Source organism: Vanessa atalanta, chromosome 29 (genome assembly GCF_905147765.1).
Source record: "Vanessa atalanta chromosome 29, ilVanAtal1.2, whole genome shotgun sequence".
Lineage (NCBI taxonomy): Eukaryota > Metazoa > Arthropoda > Insecta > Lepidoptera > Nymphalidae > Vanessa > Vanessa atalanta.
Genome location: NC_061899.1, coordinates 5,109,304 through 5,125,173, shown reverse-complemented (window position 1 = coordinate 5,125,173; position 15,870 = coordinate 5,109,304). Strand labels below are relative to the sequence as shown.

The 15,870-nt window shown below is 36.1% G+C and overlaps 1 protein-coding gene across 5 annotated transcripts in view; it reads right to left on the bottom strand.

The window, feature by feature from the left end:
- Nucleotides 1-1,486: 1,486 nt before the first annotated feature.
- LOC125075077 (neurofibromin) overlaps nt 1,487-15,870 on the bottom strand; it is a 52,653-nt gene continuing 38,269 nt past the window's right edge. For all 5 annotated transcript variants that reach the window (XM_047686666.1, XM_047686669.1, XM_047686668.1 and 2 more), the window contains 14 exons: nt 15,680-15,759; nt 15,379-15,554; nt 15,201-15,313; nt 14,552-14,654; nt 13,465-13,535; nt 9,061-9,144; nt 7,889-7,993; nt 7,463-7,592; nt 5,626-5,701; nt 4,053-4,140; nt 3,621-3,719; nt 3,054-3,201; nt 2,356-2,408; nt 1,487-1,756 (listed from right to left, as the gene is read on the bottom strand). In XM_047686666.1, coding sequence (XP_047542622.1) covers nt 2,365-2,408; nt 3,054-3,201; nt 3,621-3,719; nt 4,053-4,140; nt 5,626-5,701; nt 7,463-7,592; nt 7,889-7,993; nt 9,061-9,144; nt 13,465-13,535; nt 14,552-14,654; nt 15,201-15,313; nt 15,379-15,554; nt 15,680-15,759 — 1,317 coding nt within the window. In that variant the 3' untranslated portion in view covers nt 1,487-1,756; nt 2,356-2,364. The remainder of the gene's footprint in view (nt 1,757-2,355; nt 2,409-3,053; nt 3,202-3,620; nt 3,720-4,052; nt 4,141-5,625; nt 5,702-7,462; nt 7,593-7,888; nt 7,994-9,060; nt 9,145-13,464; nt 13,536-14,551; nt 14,655-15,200; nt 15,314-15,378; nt 15,555-15,679; nt 15,760-15,870) is intronic.

The following is a 15,870-nucleotide window of genomic DNA, read 5'->3' as shown; positions in this document are numbered from 1 at the left end:
TCCTGCATTGCACACATTCTATTAATACGGTACAATAACTAACTTTAGTTAACTTTAGTCGCGGAACAAGAAGAATTTCTGACATTCAACCTTGTGACTTAGGGACAGGTGTTCAATTTCTTACCAATAAATTATCATCTATATTAAATTTATAAATGCACTTAAACCGCTGAACTGATTTAGATGAAATTTGGTATAGAGATAGATTGAGTCCCGGGGAAGGAGAGAGTGTAGCTATTTTTAAAGGTTAAAATGGCTTACAGTTGCGTGCTATAGGTAAAGTTTTCAGCTAGTACAAAAATAAAGCTAGACTGTTATATTTTGAAACATTACGATTGGTTAAGAGTACGCGAAAGAATATTCCTATAACAGACAACATCTCATGGACAGGTTGGTACGAGGTTACTTCCGTTATATATTATTGAACAAAACACAATGAAACAAGTTAAAAAATCCACAGGAACAGGAACTAAATGTTTTGTTTAAAAAATATTATATAAAAACGTACACAATAGAAAAAGATAGAGGAAGAGGTCTAAAGAGACGGAGAAGGTCGACTAGAGGTGACAGACGAAACGTCACGTTCAACGAGTGTGCGAATGCGATGGCATTACATTCGTACGCGACTGAGAGAGACGGGTGATGACGGGTGATGACGGAACGAAGTTCCTCTCATTCCGAGATCGATGTACATCTTCTTACAATTAATATTGAAAAAATTGTGCGCTAGTCAGTTACATAAAATCTAAATACAGTAAATTTAAATTGACTTAGACTAACTACATTCTAATACAATAAGTACAAATATATAAATACGTTTATTTTTGTTAATTGTAGCGTTTTTTTTTTATTGCTGGCAACATTAAAATATCTGTTCTGGTTGCTTTAACTGTTTGTTCATAAATTTACTACTTATTTATATTTATTTATTAACTAGAATAGAATGGATTGTTACAGGACCCGTTAGTTTGGCTTACGAAGACGTTTGGCCGATTTCAATTTATTTAATAGGTTATAAGTTCTGCGCCTTATTCTAACAAATTCAATGTAACTTTTTGATTAAAAAGTCAATTGCAATTAATTTAAAGCTTATCAGTATTAATATCTACGATATAACGCTATACTTATATTACAAATGGGAAAGTAACTCTGTCTGTCTGTTGCTCTTTCACGGTCGAATCACTGAAGCGAATTTGGTATGGCAAGCTTGAACTGCCAGAGCCGAGATGGCCCAGTGGTTAGAACGCGTGCATTTTAACCGATGATTGTGATTAAACCCAGACAAGCACAACTGAATTGTCATGTGCTTAATTTGTGTTTATAAATCATCTCGCGCTCGGCGGTGAAGGAAAACGTGAGGAAACCTGCATGTGTTTAATTTCAACTAAATTGCCACATGTGTATTCCACCAACCCGCATTGGAACAGCTTGGTGGAATATGCTACAAACCTTCTCCTCAAAGGGAGAGGACTTAGCCCAGCAGTGGGAAGTTTACAGGCTGTTTATGTAATCAATCTATCAATCATAATATAAGCTTGAACTCTAAGGACATAGGGTACTCTCTATGCCTTACACCTGACGACCGACCCATAAAACGAACGACGCCGCGTTTGACAACTAGTCTTATATAAATGATCAAAAGTCAACGAACTAGGCCACAGAATTGTAAAAGTACAATTGTTTTTTTTCTACAGTTGAGTACAGTGATCTTCAATTTCTAGGTAGACTGATGATCTACCAGACTTGGCAACACATCCTGGAAATTAAAGATGATTGAAATATATGAGAATTAACAAGATTAATCTGTACTAATATTATAAATGCGATAATAACTCTGTCTGTCGATCTGTCACGGTCGAACCAATGAACCGATTTTGATGAAATTTGTTATGAAGCGAGCTTGAACCCAAGGAAGGACACAGGCTACTTTTTTATGACTAAAACTTGACACAGGTGAATAGGTTTGAACCCAGACAAGCACCACTGAATTTACATGTGCTTAATTTGTGTTTATAATTGATTTCTTGCTCCGCGGTGAATATATACATCGTGAGGAATCCTGTATGTGTCTAATTTCAATAAAATTCTGCCACATATCACCACCAACCTACATGGAGCAGCGTGGTGCAATTAGCTTCAAATGTACACATGCACATGTGCCAGAAGGTCATAAAAGACGTAGGCTTTTTAATAGCCGAATAATACATGTTCTCTGTATCCTTTCATAAAATAAAAATTTGATACCAACTAAAAAAAAAAAAATAATCATTAGACTTTTGTGCGATAAATTACATATATATATAAATATATACAATATTATATATGTAATTTTAATACAATATATTAAATACTTACATTATTTTGCTAGGAGTCCTGACCTGAACAGAATACGGTCGGCTGGCGAGATCCTGGAAAAGTTTCGATATTAAATTAAACAACATTTTATTTACAAGATTACCGGAAGTGAAAGTAACTTTTTTTAAATAATAGACTCATAACTAATGTATAATAACAAATAACAATAAACAATAACATTAATTACTTTAAATAAATAAAAAATAATAACAAAAGTCAACTAAATCGACATATTTTCTATGACTCACAAACACTATGTTCGAAGTACCCAAATTTCGCGCCAAAAATTAAAACCTCTGACAAGTGGACGTGCTTTTTTTTAAAATGTATTACACTATAAGCTGTTATCATAAATAATAATTCTTATCAAGACCTTAATAGTTATTTTTGGATTGATTGAATCGTTATTGAATTATCAACTTCTTTCGGGCGGGTAAACCGCTTCGTTACGTAACGCGTTACGGCGCCAGTCTGTCCGACTTCCCTTTCTCTTTTTCTCTCCAGACATTAAATACAAAAAACAGGCCAAAAAATACAAAAGAGCCGAGAAGGCTGATTTTTTAATACGTTGTAGGGGGGACATAGAAAGACAAGAATTTGGAAGTAAGAGGTAGACAGACAGGTGAATGGATTATGCGTGTGTGTGTGTTCACGTAAATACGTGTGTAGGTAAACACGTTATGTAGTGGTGTACGCACCTGGAAAGCGTTGGTCGAGGTCGTGCAGGTCGGGCCGGTCGGGGTCGGGGGGCGGCTGCCGCACACAGTCGTCTCCCGGCAGACAGGTCTCCACCATCGCCTCCAGGCAGTTCACGAACAGCTCGCTGCTCACAGCCGTGCACTGGTTCTAGGGGGTTAGGGGGTAATTAATCAATGCTTCTATATTTAAGAAGACTTTTCTACTTAAGGAGTGAAAACATTAACATTGTGTCTTTTAGTTCAGATATCTCTGCGTTATGTTTGGGGGGAGGAGATTAATACGTTTTTTTTTTTCGAGTACATAGACGTCTGTTTATTTTCAGAGCTAAGTAATAATAATTTATCTCTATGTCAGACATGATATTCATATTTTGTTAGTACAGATACTTAAGTTACCATCTATCATAAATATATAACTGATAATTACCTAAAAACTTAAATAAGAGATCACATTAATAGTTTAAATTTAAATATCCCAAATTTTATTCTGTCCTAATCATGGTTACATCTATATAAGTGTGCCAACGCACACGGCACGATATATATCTAGATTCACAAGGTACATACCTTAGTGAAGGGACCCGCAAACCTCCAAAGGCCCCCGAAGCCGCAACTCTGCATGTAGTGCAGCTGTTGTTGACTCGCGTCCTCTGACGCTATCATATTCTGAAAGTTGCATCAAAAAAGACTTGACTCAAATAGACTCCTATACTATTTTTTTTTTATGATAACGGACGAGCCATCTGGTGGTAGGTCGTCACCACCAGCCATAGACATTTGCGCTGTAAAAACTATAAAACATTCCGTACATCGCCAAAAAGCCACAAGCACATCTGAGCTCGTCTGATGGTCTTGGGAACTGAGACGTTACTTCCCTTGTTCCTGAAGTTACACTGACTCATTCAGCTTTAAAATTGGAACAGAAGATACATATGTACTTAGTATAAGTATTGCTGCTTGATGGTACAATATCTGATTACCTGATTGATGAAAAGTTACCTGTATGATGCTCTGTACTGCGCTCAGTATGACTTGATCGTGGCAGTGCATCAGAACGTGGTTGATCTTCATGTCCAGTAGACTGTGGCTGTAGTAGCAATAAAAATATGATTGGTGGTGGTCTGGGTATTACGAAATGTGACAGATGTGTCTCTCAATGTCATCTCATCAGTTTTCCGTTTGAAATATACAAATTCTAAATTCAAATTTCTTTTTTGAAGAATTGCAGCTTGATCTAGTGGATTTTAGTCGAACAAATTTAATCACAGTTTGTAGTTTACACTGGTGGTAGGTACATAAACTTGGACTGTCTCGTTGGTCTAAGTCTAGGCATTAATATACATAATATACATAATAAAATATCTATTTAAATTAACAAATATATATAAAAAAAAACCTTTATAAATATGAAAACTATTTCTATTGAGGTCCTGTTACTATATGCTAGTCTTTTAAGAACTATTGGGTAACAATCTTAAAATATTTATATATCTAGATAGAACGTCGCACTCCAAAAGGACTAAAACAAACGAGCCAACATTATTATCTTGGTGTGTGTGAAGGCTACGATTGAAACGCAAAACCATACTGCTTTACGAGTGTGCGTGCACTTAGTGGCCAATGTTGGTTATTATTTTTTCAACTTTCACAATCTTAGATACTGTCATACTCCAAAAGGACTAAAACAAACGAGCCAACTTTATTATCTAGGTGTGCGTGACAGCTACGCTGGACACTCACCAAACGTACAAACTACTTCACTAGTGGGCGTGTACTTAGTACCAATTGTCGATAACTATTAGTTTCACGGTCTCGGCTTTGACAGTGTATCTAGACGTAAATAATCAAAACATTGTTAAGTGCTAAGCTGGCCGAGCCTGCGCTCCAACACTTCGTTAACGTGCTGGTGAGGCAGGTTAGATTAAGCAAATAATATATGTCGGCACAAATAATAAAAAGACTTTGATTTGACTTTTTTTAGAGGCAAAGTGCGTAGTTGGCCGGCAGATGGCGTGGCAGTTCGCACTAACGGAACGTGGGGGCCAGCGCAGAGTCGGAAGACACAGTTCTCGGTCGACAAGCGTTGGGTGCACTCGCATTCCTCCGACGGAACGTTTGCCTCGGTTACTTTAAGCACACAATATCTAGTTAAAGACTCGTCATTAAATTAATGTGAATATATTGTGATTACTGTGATTATTGTGCTAATTGTGAACCAAATTAAATTATAGACGATTATTGTGTTTGTGTTACTACCTACCCTCATTAGTCGATAATATTACCATGTCTGATACGAAAGACAATTACAATCGTGACGAATTTTTCGATATATATATATTTTTTTTGGATTCTGCTTTTTTGTGTCGTAATATCTTTTGTTGTACTAACAGAATTGTAATGTGTCTTTTGTAACTAACAAGTGGACTATTAATTGTCTATAAATAAACGAAATCATTATTATTATTATTATATTGTTTTTAAGCAAGAGTAATTTAATTTTAATTCTGAAGTTGCAGCACCTTCAAATAGAAAAAAAAAAGAATTTCTAAAATGTATAGTCTTAAATACTTACATGACGGGAAATACTTTCGGGAACACCACGGAACCCTCCGCCAGGTACTGGTACAGTATCCTTATTTCATCTTCATCTATACACAAGAGAATATACAAATAATATATTTGGACACATTATATATAATAAAACGAATATATACATGCACGGCCTCACTAATATACGTTGTTTAGTGGATGAATAAATTCTTATCGATTCGTCTCTTTCTGTCATTACTAATTTGATATTCGAAAGAGAAGGACGCACTGTACCAAAAAATACTTTTCTTAAATAATGAAAATCAGTAGTTAGTTTCTTATGCTCCAAACAAATCACATATAGGCTATTCTTATCGAAGTAGGAATAAAGATAAACAAACCTTAGATTTACGTATTCCATGCGTTTCGCTAATAACTCAGCTATATTGTGCACTACTAAGAGTTTATGATTAACATATCTTTATTTATAATACAACACTATTGCACTTAACTACTTATATACACTTTAATTTTACTTCCAAAATTCCGATAACAGTTTCGACGACATTCAAAACGACACGAACGAACGAATATCATAGACTAATCAAGCTCTCGACCGAATCGAATGACATCGCGTCAATTTGCCGTCAAATGTTATTTACTTGGCTTTTCTCCTCTTATGGTTGGAATATAGTATAGATATGTTTATGAGATACAATTTAATTGGAGCAGCGTGGTCAAATATGCTATGAAATATGACATTGGGACGTACTGCTCTTAGGGTTCATTCATTTATTACGTAAGACGATTTAGGGGGGGGGGGGGGGGTATTGTGAAGTGGGTCGACCATGTCCTGTTTTTTACAACGGGATGGGAAGAAGTTTCGATAGTTCTTCTTAGATAAAATTAAATAATTAAAAAAAAAAGCGAGAAACCGCGCTATTGCTGAGGTTCGCTCGGATGCGTACTTTAAGAACCTTTGAAAAAACAAATAAACACATTTCAAAAAGTTTTTACTTTAAAAAATCATCAGTAAAATAAACCAAACGTGTATTCATTGTCTCCTTTAGATTCTTACGTAATAAATATTAAACATGAGGAGGATGAGGAGGGAGGGCGTCGGCGAGTTCTTATTTTTTCTTATATTAGGGAATGGGGTCAAATGGGTCAAAAACTAGCGAATATAGTCTTATGTAATAAATGAATGATCCCTTATTAACTCTTATATCCTCTAATATCTACCAATACTAACTCCACGCTTTTTTATCATCTATATAATGTCGTGTTGAGTAATATGCTTTGTTTTTTATGTCAATAGTCTGCATTTAGCATATTAGCATTAGCAGCCTGTAAATTTTCCCACTGCTGGGCTAAAGGTCTCCTCTTCCTTTGAGGAGAAGGTTTGGCGCATATTCCACCACGCTGCTCCAATGCGGGTTGGTGGAATACGCATGTGGCAGATTACGTTGAAATTTGACACATGCAGGTTTCCTCACGATGTTATCCTTCACCGCCGAGCACGAAATGAATTATAAACACAAATTAAGAACATGAAAATTCAGTGGTGTCTGCCTGGGTTTGAACCCGAAGTCATCGATTAAGATGCACGCGTTCTAACCACTGGGCCATCTCGGCTCTAAAGCCTTCTCCTCAAAGTGTGAGGAGGCCTTTAGCCCAGCAGCGGGAAAATTTACAGGCTGCTAATGCCAATAGTCTGACACTACGAGAATATACTAAAGCTTTCTCCGAAAAGCGCTACATCTTCTGGTATAAGTTTTATGTATATTGGTTTAGTGGTTTTATAATTGGGAATTGTAAAAGCATCTCATTATACGCATAGATTTTGATTGGATGATTGGTTTACTAAACAGTCTACATACCCGTGGTATATTTAACCAGCGTGGCGAGAACCGTCAGGACGAGCGCTTGCGTCGTGAAGTCGCAGAGCACGGACGGGTCCAGGAGCGAGTTGCATTCCGGACTGCTCGTTTCTTTGTCCTGAGATGATTGCTAGTAACACAAACAAAACAGCAATAAAATCGTCAATCGTTTTGAAGTTAATCTTATATTTGTCACAGAATTTTATAAGGACACCCTGTATTTGGAAAATTACCTGCCTCGTTAGTCTAATGGGTATCTTATAAAGAAGGCCCCAGGTTAGGTCAAAAATCTTTGGTAGCAGTCTCAAGTTTGGAATTTGGTACAGTTCTAGGCCATGGTAATCGTTGCGCCGTTGATCCTGTACTAGAACTCCACCAGTGTCAAAAACCCGTCAGATTATGAATATAATCTAAATTAATCGTCACCTTCGTAGCGGGATCGTGGCAGTCGCTATCGCCAGACTTGGTGGAGGAAGGTCGCTCAGTCTCGTCCATGCTGCCGGGAGAGCCGCGACCGTCATCATCCACCGGCTAGAGAAGATTGGTAAAAATATTTAATTTTAGTTGTCGCCTGTAGTTCCTCCCGTTTTAGGGTTTAGTCGTCAGTCGTGTTCGGCATAAACAAACAAACCAAATATACCAAATTTCATCAAACAATTATATAAATATATAATGAGTTACAAGAATTGGGGATACCGGAAACTGTTTTCTTGGTCTAGTCGAGCTTATAGGCAAGGGCGATATCCGACTTTTGTAACATTGGTTGAATAACGGATTTCAGATGTCGTCCTGTCTTTGTTTAATTTTACATTGTACGATATGTGAGAAAGAGATGAAACGAATACGATATCGATATCGGTTTAACATTCACTTCATCTCTTTCTCACAGATGGGTCAATGTAAATTTAATGAAAGACAGGGCGAATATTACGTGATTTTAATGTTATCGTACTTTGAACGCTTTGACGTACCAGAACGATATTATTTTTTTGATGCTTAATAAGGGATAACCGTCACAAAAAAATGGATGACATCTGATATTCCGACGACATCCGATTTTAGATGTGTTTTAATATATCGTACTCATGTCTAGCTACTAGCTTATATGGATAAATACGTAAGCTATTTATAATGACAGAAGACATGAGTCATGTCATGTGTAGAAGACTGGAGTTTATAAATTTGCTGTTTAAACTTCTCTTAAGTAGGTTTCTCATTTGTTTAACGTAGTAACTGGAGCATTATGCTCCAGTATGGGTTAAACACATATGATACGATTTCATCCGACATAGTAATCATTCCGTCGAATATCCAATATATTTTGAATTGAACTGGCAAATTTCGGTTCTGGAAAATCCCGGATGGTTAGTGGTCACCATTGCCCATAGACATTCACACCATAACATTCCTTACATCGCCAATGAATCTTGGGATTAGGGAGTTACACTGGCTAATTAATTCTACTAACCGCAACACAACAACCCTAAGTACTGTGTGCGAGTAGATTACATATGAGTAGGTGGTGCCATGCACGAAGCCCTACCATCAAGAAATAGTATAGATGTAGATTAATTTACATGTATAAACTTAGTGCTCACGTCGAGTCCGCTGTCAATCTCCAGGTCCCTGGCGGCGTCCCCGGTGGCGCCGTGCTGCACGCTGTGAGCGCGACCTTCGCTGTCCTGCGTCGTGTTAAGGTTATTGATCATTTGAACAAAACTGTCACTGGATACGATTTTAAGTCAAAATGTCGTTACAATTTGGTTTAATATGTAAGTTTGTAAATAGCCTAACAATTGTTGTTGAAAATGATAATTTTGAAGGTCGGACCAATACCTCCATACCATACCAATAATATATTCCCCCAAAGGTATAAATAATATACCCTAAAAAGTACAATCGAGAAGGAAATACCATTAGCTGATAAATATCGTCTCAAGATTAAGCAAGAATTCATATATTATTAAATCTTCTAGTAGTTAATCTATTATGGGTATATTTTATTATTAATTATTAAATTATTAACGAACTTCGATACCGTGTCACTGATTACCTTAAAATTTGACACATGTATTTCTTTATAAAAGATTATTAGATAACGCTGCGAATTAATAACTTCGACCCAAATAAAAAGTGCTAATACCCAAACGTACGACTTGCCGGTAATGGTTAAGTCACAGATCAATCATCAGCGAAGCTATTAGTAAGGCACCTCAAAAAGCCTCTAAAGAATCTTTTTTTGGGTGAGATCGTCAGACCATTTCTTGCACCTAGGCACTTGTTGTGCTTAAGACGAGGCTGAATTCGACACCGTTCAACCGATCACCATGACCGTTTCGAAAAGAAAACCAAATCGTTGACGAAATTTTGACTTAAACTGTGAGATATTTAAACGTGGATCCAAAATATGTACACTTAGTATTATTTACAGTGCTAAGAACGGGGTGACTTGGAATTGTTTTTAGCGTGGTGGTTTAAGCTCGGGATTTTCTTTACACAAGATTAAATGGATTAAGAAAGTGCTCATTAATAATAGTCCACTTTAAGTTTTACTGACTTTCAGACAGGATATTGTATAAATTTCAAGTGACATAACTTTGTAACTTTGAAAAGAGTAACTACTTAGTTTCTTGACGGTTCTTCTCGATAGAATCTACATTTCGAACCGGTGGTAGATTTACGTTTAGTAAATTTCTGTAAAAGCCTACTGGAATAAAGTATATTTTGATTTAGATTTTAACAAAATATACTTATGTCAATAACACTAAGCATTGAGACGAAACTTTAACTGTTCAAGACTCCTCAATTCAATATAATAATTCTGGTTCCACGCTTTGTAAATAAAACTATAATATTCGCTAGGGGGGTAAATATTGATAGGGTTATTTAAAACTATGGATTCTCTTGTCAGATATAAGCGAAATTCGTTAAAAGGAGCGAATGTCTTGTACTACAATTTTGTAATCAAAACAGCACCAACGTTATTTATGAAGTACACGAATGAAAGTAAAATTAAAACGCATCGAATATCGCTACAAATAACGACAACGATTATCGCTTATATCTTCTGATATGTTATTAGACTTCGTGTATATGACGACGCTGCAGACCGAGCCAATAAAAGATTGAATTATTCCGACGACATTTTTTTCTGTCTACAGTACCGTGTCATACAAGTCTTGCGGTGTCGGTATGTTGCCTGATCGTTATGTTATCGTATTTTTTACAATTTTTCGTTTAGCGCAAATGTGACTGCGGCGTTATATACACGAAACTGTTGTGAGGACACTAGGTTTGACGTTTGGCAAGGGACATAGCTTGCTTAGTAAAATTATTATTAATAATATGATTATCATTATATTAATCCTAAATAATAACGAAAATTATCAATTAAATTTAATTCTATGATTTAATTTTTAATCTGCGTTTAGATATCACGTATAAGTCTATGGTAAATATTTTAAAAACCATTTGAATTGACTCACGCATTTTTAAAAATCACTACAATGAAAAGATTACATTATAAAATTAGTTTTATATTTTCAATATACAGGATGTTTTTAAATACAACTGTCAGTTACCCTAAATACAGATACTATAAAATGTTGAATTAACATACACGCTATTTATAACGACCAAGATATACATTTATGACTGAAAACATTTGATATCGTATACTTTTCGGTCAATTATTTTTATATTTACATATAATAATCGGTATATTGGTAACGTTACCCTCGGTGGTCCAATTGTGTCTTTCGAAGTGGGAACGGAAAACGAGCGTTGAGTTTTAAAACGCATCCTAGCTGACGCCTACGTATAAAGCGATGCAAAGCGAAAACAAGCATGCAGGCGTTATGGAGAAATAACGATAACGAAATATTCGTTATTAAATATGTCATTTGTAACATTTCAAATAACGTTATGAAAATAACGTATTCGTAACGTTATTACGTGTCAAGGTATATGCGTTGTGTATTAGTGAGAGATACAAACATACGAACGCAACGACACAATCCATACAAGTTGCATGAAACGTGATAGAATGATTAGTTTCTGTACTGGAAATAGAAGATATATTTAGTTATACAATGACTTTTGGAAGACTTTATCAGTTTTTAGACTTGAGCAGTTCCTAAGTTGGTAGTGTTGGCTCACATAACCTAAGCATTACCACATTTAACCCAGATTCGCCACCCTTGGCGACATGTGGAGAAATGTGGAGTGCTTGGCACCAATTTACCAGCTGAATTTCAGATCAATTTAATAAAAAAGCCCTTAAATGTTTCATATCTGGGATGAGACCCTTCAATGCAATTAAACGAAATGTCCCAATAAGGTATATTTATTTTAATTTATATTTATTATATTATATATTAACACGACCTATTTAAGACACACTTTACAGGTAAATAACATTAAGTATTGCCATATAAAATTACTTCTACGCCTCTCTCATAAGTTTGATTAAATAGCTTTGATTCATCCTATAATATATTTAGTTAAGTTTTTTACAAATATAACGTTTAATTTTTACGTCGTTAATTTTATAAAATACATCAAAGTATCTAGAAAATACGATCGATATTTTTGAATAATACTGCTTTTTTGTAAAAAATATTGAGAATCTTCCAGAAACCATTCATATAGGAACTAAAGACATACAAGTAAGATACAATGTTAATTCTAGACGAACCGACGTACAACCAAATACAATTAAACACGCTCTTCATTTAAATTTGATATAAACTATACAGATATTCTGTAAGAACAAATTCGAAACTCACTACACGATAGTGAAATATCCGAAGGTGATATGCGAGATCGAATATTATAAAAAGTTTCACAAAGGAAATAGAAAATGTTTTAAACGCCTATGAGGTTGAGACTACTAATCATTAGGGAGTTCATTTGTCAGTCTGCCTACCAATATTTCATTAAAGAATCAAACGCGATTCACACGATACTGTTCAAAATCAAATGGTAAAAAAAAACAGTTTTGTTCTTCATAAAATAATGATGATATACATATTTTTTTTTTAATAATTTGGCTGTACGCAGGCGCGATACAAGATGATAAAGATTTAATTAATGAATTACTCGAATGACAAAATCAATCACGGACAATATTTTAAACCAACTCGTACAATATGTCAACAAACTTCAATGAATACATTAAATTTTAATGTTAATCTATCCGTTGATTCACGATTATGTATTCTTTTGCTGTCTTTACTTTTGGTCTTTCACGCACACATGGTGCATGGAGGGAGGGGGAGTTTGGGGGGGTTAGGGGGCTTTCTCAACGTCACGGCGCTTAATCGATTTAGAGTTCACGATTATGTATTCTTTTGCTGTCTTTACTTTTTGTTTTCACACGCACACATGGTGTATGGAGAGGGGGGGGGTGTCTCAACGTCACGGCGCTTAGTCGATTTAGAGTTCACGATTATGTATTTATTTTGCTGTCTTTACTCTGGGTCTTCACACGCACACATGGTGCATTGAGGGGGGGAGGATCTCAACGTCGCGGTGCTTAATCGATTTAGAGTAACGAGGAGCCCAGAGCGCCACTTAGTGCTGCTAATACTATTTTTTAATACAGCGTGCACCCATGCGTGTTTTATCTGACGCCCTTTCTTGTAAATGTATGGTCTGATATAATTTATCGTGGAGCGGCGTGCCTTCGAGTATGAATAGATACATAGGAAGTATTGTAGGTATTGTACCACCATATTCAACTAATCTCAGTGTGTACAAAATTGTAATCAATAATTTTTAACGTAATTGTCATTGAATGTTATCATGTACCGTTGACATCAAAATGAAAAAAAAAATGTTTAAGCAATCTGTTTAAAAATTGTACGATTTAGTTTGAAAAATATTACCCAAGCTATAATTACTGTATATACGTATATATATCGCCAATTAAATAGCTTCTCTCGATATATAATTCCAAACTAAACATCAATATCAATTTAAATATATGTGTCGAATTATACCTGATGCGCTATATTCAGTAAGTGCGGGCTGTGACCGCCGCTGCTCGACGGTTGGGGAGTCGGAGATTTCCCTGAAAAAAAAAATTGTAAATATCACTAGGAATTTGACTGGTTTTTAAAATCCATTTTATATTATTTAGTAGAGGTCAAGGAACTCAGTAAAAGTTGTGTTTTTTAATTCTAGTACATATTTGCTGAAAAATATCAAATTAAAAATTCCATATTTAAATAGCGCGCGAAAACGCTACTTTGACAATATGGCGATGTAATTGGGTCGGTGACGTCACTTTCCTGTATTGTAATCTGTGGCACATATAATCAACATATAGTAGGCAAACGAGGATAACAAGCAAGTGACGTCATCATAAACCTGACCAATCAGGAGCGTTTTGTGTCACGTGACAAACGTTTAAAAAAATGCATTTTTATTTATGGATTTTTAAATAAATTAATTATTATTTTCAACGTTCGTTAATAAATAACCATTTTAAAACTAATAATATATACTGATTACAATAACTGACACTTTATTTTTCGCATTGTCAAATAGCCTATTGCCATTTCATTGGTTAGGGTTAATATGCTGCTTCAATACTATTTGTATCCGATACGTGCAGGCTACCTAACGGTTTCTTTCACGGCTAATCAATAAATAAGTAGAAATAATTAACAGTCTGTCCAATCCAGAATCTAAAGAAGACAAATAACACCCATTCAAGAACTCGACTATCTGTTTGGAATCTACAACTTTGCAAACAGACATTTATATTGTTTATGAAAACCATATATCGATAAAAAACTACGAATTAATCCTCGAACAACAAATTGTGAAGGTATGGACAACATATCTGTGGAAATCGAAATTTAAGATATATTTTCTTATATATAGTGGAAATCACGTGTCACATGTCAGTCAATTAGTTTCATACAAGTTTAGTTTCTGTAATAATTTGAAAACAGCTTATTCCAATCGAAAAGTGATAAACGAAACTTAGAATTAAATATTTTATTTTATTTTGGAATCAAGAAAAAAATGTTTTAACCATAAAGCCAACCAATACATAAAGTTATATGTCATGGACCTTACCCCCGTGTATAGAAGATGTAGTCTGATCCAGTACGTCCCAGGACTTCTGTCTTCGGCCGTGACACGACGAATGCGAAGACTGAGGCTGGATGAGCATTGAAGACTGAAAATAATTTTATAAGAATAGATTATATAGATCTCTACTAGGTGTGCTCGCGACTTCGGGCGCGTTCTTTGAATTTAATTTATTTGGGTATTGTAGCGTGATTTTGTTTTTATTCTATATATAATTCTAAAATAAGAGTAGCTTAAGTTACTCCTTAATACATCCGCTATCTGCCAGTGAAAGTCTCGTCGAAATCGGTTCCAGAGATTAGCCGGAACAAACAGACAGACACACAAAAATTGTAAAAAAAAATGTTATTTTGATATATGTACCGTGCATACATACGCATAATATGCATTCAGTAAAAATGGGTTATTTTAATATTACGAACAGACACTCCAATTTTATTATATGCGTATACATATATATAGATATATAGATCTATAAGCATAGATATATTTAAATATGTTAATAAAACATTGATCGAGGCCAAGGACAGAGAGCGGGTCCAGCACTGGACTGTGATTGGCTGAATAATGATAATGATGACAGAATACGATAGAATACTTACACGACTAGTACAACAATGCAGGGTACTCGTACCTGATGGTGTTCAACTGCGGGACAGTAGTGGTCGCAGTTGTCCGGCAACCACTTCGGCAAGGAGTGTTTGACGTGGCAACGCGATCTGACCTCCTCGCTGACGCAAACCAGCGCTGTAACAGACGATTATTAAGGCGCGATGCTGCGGGGAGTAGCGTAGAGTAGGGGGGGCCGGTACCCGTGAGGTAGGCGACGGTGCGCGTGGTGAGCTGGAACTTGTCGCGGGCGGGCCGCGCGGCCAGCGCCAGCAGCGCGCTGAGCACGCGGCACGCGCGGGACACGGTGCCGCCCGCCGGGTGCCGGAAGCCCTTGATGAGGTGCCCCACCAGCGCGAAGTGGAAGTTGGACCGGAAGCTGCACACGGTGTCGATAGCGTCATTATTCAATTACTTTTACAGATAATAGAAGAGCCGATCCTGCAGGCGGTCAGTCTCCGTATTAAAAGCGACAGTCATGGGAATTGGTCGAAATAAACTTACCTCAGTCCGACGGCGTGGTCGAGAGGCTTGAAGTGCCATTCGAGAGGCTCCCGTGTTTCCATCAACACATGTTCCAGTGTCTGTTGAACAAATTATATATACGATTATATATGACGATATGATGAACAAATTTCTGAAACGCGAAGGATAGGTTCCATCAACTCAACAGATATTGTACCGTCAGCAATACT